This window comes from Berghia stephanieae, chromosome 3, assembly GCF_034508935.2.
Source record: "Berghia stephanieae isolate SIO BIC M18660-M18661 chromosome 3, UCSD_Bste_1.3, whole genome shotgun sequence".
In the NCBI taxonomy this organism is placed as follows: Eukaryota; Metazoa; Mollusca; class Gastropoda; order Nudibranchia; family Aeolidiidae; genus Berghia; species Berghia stephanieae.
Genome location: NC_088362.1, coordinates 34431382 through 34441381, shown reverse-complemented (window position 1 = coordinate 34441381; position 10000 = coordinate 34431382). Strand labels below are relative to the sequence as shown.

At 37.2% G+C, this 10000-nt stretch overlaps 1 protein-coding gene across 3 annotated transcripts in view; it reads left to right on the top strand.

Annotated features, from left to right (window-relative positions):
• The window catches only part of LOC144967606 (Na(+)/citrate cotransporter-like), a 34361-nt gene that overhangs the window by 5072 nt on the left and 19289 nt on the right, over positions 1 to 10000 (top strand). For all 3 annotated transcript variants that reach the window (XM_078905102.1, XM_078905103.1, XM_078905104.1), the window contains exon 4: positions 4328 to 4443. In XM_078905102.1, the coding sequence (XP_078761228.1) occupies positions 4328 to 4443 (116 nt within the window). The remainder of the gene's footprint in view (positions 1 to 4327; positions 4444 to 10000) is intronic.

Sequence of the window (10000 nt, the reverse complement as noted above, 5' to 3'; positions counted from 1 at the left end):
ACTAGACTTAAGACAACGTCTACATATTTACAAGTCTGATAACTGAAAGCAATTATGATCTTGATTTAACATTGCTGTAATGGACAATATTTTAGGTTGGTTTGAGAGTATTTCCTATATAAAAATGTGGGCTTTCAGACCTGCAAATAAGTATACGTCGACCCTAAAGGAGGAAGAGGAGAGGGGATGAGAGAGGGAGAAGGGGTTCCAGTAAATCTTAAGAAAAATGTATCAGTTCTTTAGAAACAGCACGATACTGATATACTGAGCTAGAACATCTCTAAATGAACATTAGAAAAACCCCAAAGACCAGATAAAGCGGGGGTGGGGGGGGGGGGGGCTTAAAGAACTTTATGAAATGGAGGCTATAACTGCGATTATCGAAGACATCGCGAGTCAAGAAAAACAGGCCTAACTTTCCAGCATCACGGACGACTCCATTGGAAGTTGTCTCTATGGCAGCAGTGCGTCATTCATAACATTTCAAAAGTAGATCAGTTTTCGTCACAATTGGGTTCCATAGTCATGACGTCACTTAATCTTGACAACGTTCACTGCAACAAAAAGTGGTTCTCACTTGCAAATGACAAAATAAGTGACAACGTTGACGTTTGGAATTGCACAATTTCAGATCATTACCTGATTGCTGTAAATCTAAAGATTGAATGCAAAACAACCGTCAAGAAAACGACCCCATACCGTAAAACAAAATCACTAAACATAGAAACATTTCAAGAAACCATCAAGTCTCAAGTCTCTCTGTTTATAGTTTTGATAATGTTCATGAAATGGTAAATACTTATAATAATTCATTGAAAACTGTGTTCGACGGGCTATGCCCATTGGTCGCGAAAGAAATTACTATTGATCAAACACAGAGTGGTATTGCTATGAGATACAAATACTAAAACATCAACTCAGGTCTGCCGAGTTGATGGCGCCGATCCAAATTGGAAAATTTATTCTCAAATCTATTCAGGACTAAAAAAAAAAAAGAAAAAAAAAGACAACAACAAAAAACAAAAAAAAAAAAACTACGGAACAAATTGATTCTATCTTAGATTTTTTTTAAAAACAATCTTCTAAATAAAATGACAGGCGCCAAACGAAACCCGCCTGACCTGTTTGCCACCCTGAACAAACTGAATAATGATCACCCTTCACATAATTCCGAGGACCCCATTGCTACCGCAAATCGTTTCTCTCTACACTTTAGAGATAAAATATCAAGAATTCGGAACGAGTTGGACAAAGAGGAAACAAATAAAGCACAAGAATAGGAAACTAGTGCACAGGAACCAAAATATTAGCACTAGAAAGAAAAAGTCATGAAGGAATTGGATCTATTTGGCTAGTTGTTTTAAATCATTGTCTCAGCGCGGACAATATTTCCGTTTCAGTGGCGGTCTCAAATTAATCGCAGCCGAAGTAGTATTCGATTAATTTGAGACCAGTATTCGATTAATTTGAGACCGCCACTGAAACGGAAATATAATTGTCCGCGCTGAGACAATGATTTAAAACAACTCGCCAAATAGATCCAATTCTTCATGGCTTGTTCTTTCTAGTGCTAATATTTTCGTTCCTGTTCATACCCATATTGTAAATGCTATTGTGTTTATTGGTGAGGTTTCTAACAATCTTAAACATACTATTGTCACTCCCATATTGAAGAAACCCAGCCTTGACCATGTGTGCTGTCTCACTTTGTTGGTAGAAACTGAGAGAAATTAATTAATTCTAAAATAAAACGTTCGCGTTCTGCTCGTGTTCGCAGCTGAAAACGAAAACAAAAAATAAAAAAGGGTAGGGGGAGGGGTAGGGGGTGGTCATGTTTTACGATGAAAAAAATTGACCATCTGAGACCGGAGGTCAAACTGAGAGCAACTTGGACCTGAATAGAAAATGAATGCACTGAGTTTACAGCCTTTGGTACATCATTGGTGATAGGCCCCAATAAATGACGACAATCACCAAATTATTTTTTCTAAATCCGAAAAACTTTATTTATACAGCGCAATATCCACTAAACGTGCTCAACACGCTTTAAAAAAGGTCCCTGACCAACAGCAACACACAACTTGTAGAACGAGAGATGACGCCTGTTAGGCTGTTTTTATATTTTTTTCCCCCGACAAGACAACGCTGTTACCGTCCAGGTACTCATTTTCACCTAAGTACGGTGAGATAATGTGAGTCTTTTACTAGGACTCAACTATGCCTAGCGAGGCTCGAACCCTGGACCTTTCGACCGGAAAGCGATCAATTTAATCAAATTAATCCATAAATTAAATAATTTTGAAAAAGTAAAAAGAGAGTTATTGTTAATGCTCATTAAAATCATGCAGTCATTGGTAAAAACAATTTTATTTAAATTAAAACCTTTTGTGAACGCTAGTTAAAACTCACATTAATGCAAGTATTATAACTCTTGACACAAAACCCAATTTAAAAGGCGTGTTATTAATTATCTGCTATGAAACAAAGGCACTACCATAAAAAAAATATCTAGTTTATTCTAGATAGTTTAATCACATGAATTATGTATGTGAAGTATTAATATAACTCTTGAAACAAAACCCGTGTTAAAAGACCTGTCATTAATTATCTGCTATGAATGGAAAGCATCAGGAGTTCAACAAACGCACTCCCATAAAAAAATATGTATTTCTATTTTATCTAGGGCAATAGTTCATCTAACATGAACTCTTTATGTGGCAATGTGTTGCATAATGTGACTCTTATTATTAGACACGATTTTACTCTTGATATGATTATGATACCAACGACAACAAAAACATTTAATTATGATATTTTATTATTATTTATTAGCCTGTGTAGAAAAAAAAATACGTGTGTTTGAGAAATAGTAGGTTGTAAGTAAAAAAATATATTTTGACACGTAATGATATCATAACCACAACTATTATGGGGAACGAAAGTGTGTTGTCCAAATACTGCTTCCAATGTCCTTTTTAAAAATTGAGCTTTTATATAGCTCAATATCCACTAAACGTGCTCAATGGGCCTTATAGGGGGTCCCTGGCCAACAACGCTTAACATGTAAGACGGGACATGACACCTGTTAGGCGATATTGCATTTTTTTTCGGACAGAGACAGTGCCGTTAACGGCCAGGTACCATCATATAGATAGACGTCACTCAGATGTTTGTTATTGGGTTTTTGGTTTTTGTTTTGTTTTGTTTTGTTTTTGTTTGTTTGTTTGTTTGTTTGTTGTTTTTCCTCATCCCTGTTTATAATTCTCACTAAACCGTATTAACCAGACTATAAACGTTCAAGGTTACACTTTGCTCTGTGTGTTGGTCCGTTATATTTTCGGATGGCAATGTTGAGAGTTTCTCAGCCAAGCGCATAGTATCTATTGTATTTAGCACACATTTTGGATGATAGTTCTCATGTGACCCACCGCCGCTAAACGATGTTATATCGCCGTGGTTTAGATGCTAACAATTGGATTCAATAGTCTGATGTCACGTCCGCCCATCAACGAGCAGCTTGGTTCAAACAAAGAAAATCGGTACTTTTTTATTCTTCATGCTGGCTAGAACTTTTTCACATGTCATGTGATTAGAATGTATAAAAGTCAAAACATGATCAGATTTATAATGTTTTTCTCCACTGAATACACTGTTATGCTCGTCGGAGAAGTATTTCATAAGGGCTTCCGCCATTGTTCCGATAGTTTAGAACCATAAGGTTAAGTTAGTATGCGACATTACGAGGGAAGTGACGTCACGACTGTTGAAGCCTATTGAGGGCATAGCCAAACTATTTGGTCAAGAGTCATATTTTTATAGATACCTTTATGAGGAGAAAGTCTATCGTTTTATGAACGGCCAAGCACTAAATCGGACATTTCTTGTCATTTCACTATAAAATGACTTTGTGGCATCTGGCCCATCCCGACAACTATACCGTTCTGAGACTTGAGATTTTGATTAGTTATTGTTTTATTCAGGGGGTCCCAATAGCTCAGTTGGTAGAGCACTCGCTTCACACGCAAATGGGCCGAGATTGATCCCGGGTGCAGTCAAGATTATTTTTCTGACCTCCCCCACCCCATTAATTGGGTAGCTGGGTCTGTTAGATCTGGCGGAAGTACTTTGCGATAGATTAGCGTCCTCTCTTAAGGGTAGCAAGTAATTGCTATTGTCCGTTTCACGCCATAGAAACCGGGATAAACTCCGACTCCATTGGACTGGTGGCTCTGAAGACTCCTTTTTGTTAAAATTGTTGCATTCTCTTGTTTCATTGTCTTTTATATTCGGTTTACTAATCTGTGACTGAATGAATATTGCTCACTAGGACACGACCATGTTATTCTTCGGGGGCCTCATAGTGGCTGTGGCGGTGGAAGAGTGGGGTCTACATAGGCGTATTGCCATTCTTATCCTGAAAGGTGTTGGATCGGAGCCCAAATGGTGAGGAACAACTGCTTTTCTTCTTTCTCCTCCTCCTCCTCCTCCTCCTCCTCCTCCTCCTCCTACTACTACTACTACTACTACTACTACTACTACTACTACTACTACTACTACTACTACTACAACTACTACGACTACTACTACTACTACTACTACTACTACTACTACTACTACTACTACTACTACTATTACTACTGCTCCAATTACTACCACCACCACTATTGCTACAACTACTACCACTACTACTACTACTACTACTACTACTACTACTACTACTACTACTACTACTACTACTACTACTACTACTACTACTACTACTACAATAACAATAACAACCACTACTACTACTACTACTACTACTACTACTACTACTACTACAACAATAGCAATAACAACCACCACTACTACTACTACTACTACTACTACTACTACTACTACTGCTGCTGCTGCTGCTGCTGCTGCTGCTACTACAACAGCAACAACTACTACTATTACTACTACTGATACTACTCCTACTCCTCCTCCTCCTCCTCCTCCTCCTACTACTACTACTACTACTACTACTACTACTACTACTACTACTACTATACTACTACTTCTACTACTATTATTACTACTACTACTGCTACTATTACTATACCACTATTACTACTTCTACTGTTGCTGCTGCTGCTGCTACTATTACTACTACTACTACTACTACTACTACTACTACTACTACTACTACTACTACTACTACTACTGCTACTACTACTACTATTACTACTGCTCCAATTACCACCACCACCACCACTATTGCTACAACAACAACAACAACAACAACAATTACTACTACTACTACTACTACTACTACTACTACTACTGCTGCTGCTGCTGCTGCTGCTGCTGCTACAACAACAACTACTACTATTACTACTACTGCTAATACTCCTACTCCTACTCCTACTCCTACTCCTACTACTACTACTACTACTACTACTACTACTACTACTACTACTACTACTACTCCTACTACTACTATTACTACTGCTCCAATTACGACCACCACCACTATTGCTACAACAACAACAACAACAACAACAACAACTACTACTACTACTACTACTACTACTACTACTACAACTACTGCTACAACAACAACAACAACAACAACAACAACGACTACTACTACTACTACTACTACTACTACTACTACTACTACTACTACTACTACTACTACTACTAGTGCCGCGCTGAAGACCGGTCTGGACCGGCGGTCCCACGGTCTTTTAGCTGTGAACCGGAGACCGGTCCCATAGGGGAAGACCGGCGGCGGTCTTCACTTCTTATCACCTTTCAACTAGTGCGGAGCGGTCCTTGGCAAGCTTAAGGACCACGGTCCTACGGTCTCGCGCCATAGCCTACTACTTCCCCAGCGATTCGTTGCTTCGGTTGCCTATCTTCCACCAATCACCACCCATCCCACTTAATTAATCGCACCCACCCCCCTTTGCCACACACTAAACGACACAGACGACCATACAGGCAGACGACCACCAACCTCCACTCCGCAAACCGCCCTTTCGTGTGTGAGATGGGGGAACAGGAGGCGCACGCCTTGGACGATTCCATTATACGAGGTAAATTTCAAAATTTACTACACCATAATGATCGCAATGACAATGATCTATGGTGAAGGCATGACCCCTCTTCTCTAATGGGTTATTGTTTGAAATGTATGTGACTACTAAAGATGTGTGTGTTGTGTGTGTGTGTGTGTGTGTGTGTGTGTGTGTCGAACCTAGCAAGTAGCAAATCCGATTTTTTGTTTTCTTTTGTCCATCTCTTGTCACCACTCCTTTCTATCGCAGTGTTGTCATTTAAAATAATACAATAATATTAAAATTTCGTTTGGTGTTTTTACTAATCAAATAATATGAGTTTCATTAGTTTCTTCCTTCCAAAAAACCCAGTTATAACGTCTGAATTTTTAAAAAGTCCAATAGAATATTTGGGGACCCCGATAGCTCAGTTGATAGAGCACTCTCTTTATACGCAAAGGGCCAGAGATCGATCCCGGGTGCAATCGAGTTTTTTCTGAATCCCTGTCTACTCAGCAATGAATGGGTAGCTGAGTTTGTTAGATCTGGCGAAAAGTCACCATCGACCCCTCTTATTACCTCATCCACCCCCTCTTATTATAACTTCACGTCTCTCTCGTACTCTTCAATGCTCGCTGCCCTCTAATGTGTGTGTGAGTGGGGGGGGGGAGGGGGAGGGGGGGGGGTAGGAGTTGCGTGTATGTATCAACGCCACGAACAACTCGATCAACGCCTTGGGCGATGCCATTATCTCCGTTAATGGGGATAAATTTCAAATTTTATTAAATTATCGAAGTAACAATGAAGTACGGTGAGCAAATAAAGAAGGCATCACCCCTCTTCTCTAATTAGGTTACAATTTGAAATGAGTGTGACTACTCCGTGTGTTTTACTCCTGTAGACCACGGTTTTCATCGTGTAGCGGTCTTTAACGGTTCAAGAATGAACGATCCCACGGTCTCAAAGGTCAAACCGGTTCGAATTTCCAACAGTCTCTCAGGAATGTTCAATGTCGAAAAGGACCGGTCCTTGCGGTCTTCATTTCCCAAGGACCGTAGGACCGTGGTCCTTAAGCTTGCCAAGGACCGCCCCGCACTAACTACTACTACTTAACCGCCTGTGTTAAAATTGTGAGTTTTACCCAGGATCTGTGAGGCTATTACTTTGGGTGATAGGTATGCGCTTAAGTTTGTTATTGGTTATCGATTCACGTTTATTGGTCGATAACGGACCCCAAAAATCCTTTTTTTTTAATGTTTAGAGTAAAAATAGACCCATTCAACTGGTTTTGATAAAATATACGATAATTGGATTCACTATTCTGATGTCACGTCGCCCAGCAACGGCGAGCAGCCTGGTTCTAAACAAAGAAAATGGGTACTTTTTATTCTTCATGCTGGCTAGAACTTTAATTATGTCATGTGATCAGAATGTATAAAAGTCAAAATATGATTATATTTATGTTTTTCTCCTCAACGATACACGTTTGTGCTCATCGGAGAAATATTTCATAAGGGCGCCCGCCATTGTTCCAATAACTTAGAACCAGTTACTAAGTTACCATGCGTCATTACGAGGGAAGTGACATCATGATTGTTGGAGCCTATTGACGTAGATTTCAAAGGTGTACACGTGTGTGTATGTTGATTAAACAACACAGGACCAATAATACAATAATAAAACAGTTTTTAAAAATTTTTTAATGGATCCATCTCAAAAGTTTGAACGAAATTTACGCCACCCTACTCTTTATATATATATATATATATAATAATATATATATATTTATATATATATATATATATATATATATATACATTTTTATATATGTTTTGCTTTTATATCGCATTATACTATAAAAGTTAATGTCATTTTGTACCACTCACAAACACAACACACACCACACACACACACACACAATATATATATATATATATATATAATATATATATATATATTAATATATATATATATATATATATATATGTGTGTGTGTGTGTGTGTGTGTGTGTGTGTAGATATATATATATATATATATATATATATATATATATATATATATATATATATATATATATATGATAGAACAAGCCTTGTCGATGTTCCATTCATTGAGGGTGAATACAAATTATGCCTTTAACAGTTTAATTGTCCAATAAATGACAAAGACTTTGATTGTATAATGCGATGGCATGTATTGATTGTGGTTTTCATGACTGTTAAGTTAATAACAATAGCCACGCATTGGGAGCATGTTTTGTTTTGTTTGTTTGTTTGTTTTTGGGGGGGGGGGTGTCTTTGTTTTGTTTTTGTTTTGTTTTTGTTTTTATTTGTTTTGTTTTTTTGTTTTTTTTTTTTATTTTGGAGTTTTTGACATGTCATTTTCATCGATCGATATTTGAAGGATGAGTTTTAAAGACTTGTTTATGGGATTCGTTGGCGGGGGGGGGGGGGGGGGGGGGGTCATAGCACAGCAACAATGTATTCTGATAACATTTAACTTTCTCACACCAATTTTGTGACGCATTTGGATCATTGAAGTCATTTTAACTCTCTCCTCCAATTTTAGGAAAATCGTCATATTCGTTACGATTCAACCAACATTTTTTCTCATTTTGATTTCTTTTGTACGTCACATAATTTAGATAAATACATTTGTTTTAGTTCTAAGTACTTACTACTGTGTTAAACAGTTTGTTTTTGGCGGTGTCAGTGCATAACATAATAAGTGGGAAGGTGAACATTATGGATTTGCATTTTTTTTCATTTTCTGAAAGAATTTGCTCCCCAGAGCATTTTAATCTTTATTTGAAGTAAATCGGGTGATTTTTATGAAGTTATGGTCAGATGCCTATGGGAAAGGTATCCAGCAACTTTTCTAAAATTTCATACTTTTCCAACTTGCAACTTGTCTAGCTGTAAAAAATATTTAGGTAGAAGTGAAATTAAGCTTTGAAATTTCCCGAAGATGTACAAAAAAAGGTTGATTTAATCAGTTATAACAAGAACTCGTTTTTGATCAAAATTGACCTTCTAACTAAACTTGGCAATATCTCAGTTCAAACATTTTCACCATCCGACTGATTATGTCATTCACTGTAACCTATTGAGTTAAAGTTTAAAATATCTATTATAATGGTGGTGGGTGTGACGTTTCGGGTAATAAATCTAGAAGATGATCGGGAAGGAAAGAGTTAAATGTAACCAACTGTATATTATTATATATAATATTATATCTGGTTGAATCAAATGTTGGGAGGTGAATCTTAAACCAGAACACGGCCATGCTCAGAAAGACTCGTATTTTTTTTTTTAATTTGGCCAGAAAACTCACCCTTCAAATATCGATCGATTTAAATGACTCTCACCTAGGCAAAAACTCTCAACCCTGGGACATAACGATGTCTTCCTCAACTAAATTCCCAGGTACGGCAATTAACTGGTCAAATCAGAAATTATCAATCCTATCCAATCCGATCTATATTATTGTTGCAGCTTAAACATTGAAGTTTGTTTTGTTTTGGGGTGTTTTTTTTTTGTTTGGGGGGAGGGGGGGGGGGTGGTTGGGGGTGTTTTGTTGTGTTATTTTGTGGGGGGTTGTTTTTTCTCTTTGTTTTTTTTTTGTTTGTTTGTTTGTTGTTTTTTTTTTTGTTTTGTTTTGCTTTAATCTGCTAAATTTTTCCTGAATCTCGTATGAAATAAAACTGAATCATGGTAGGTTTTTTTTTGGTGTGTTTTTGTTTGTTTGTTTGTTTGTTTGTTTGCTATTTGTTTATATATATTTTTTTTTGGGGGGGGGGGTTTAGGTTGTCGTTGATTGTTTGTTTGTTTTTATTTTTTGTTGTTTTTGTTTTTTTTTTGCTTGCTTGTTTGGGTTATTTTTTAAATGTTTTTTTTGTTTGGTTGTTTTTTGTTGTTGTTTTTTTCTTGGGGAGATTGTTTTGTTTTTTCTTTGTTTTTGTTTTTTTTTACTCGAC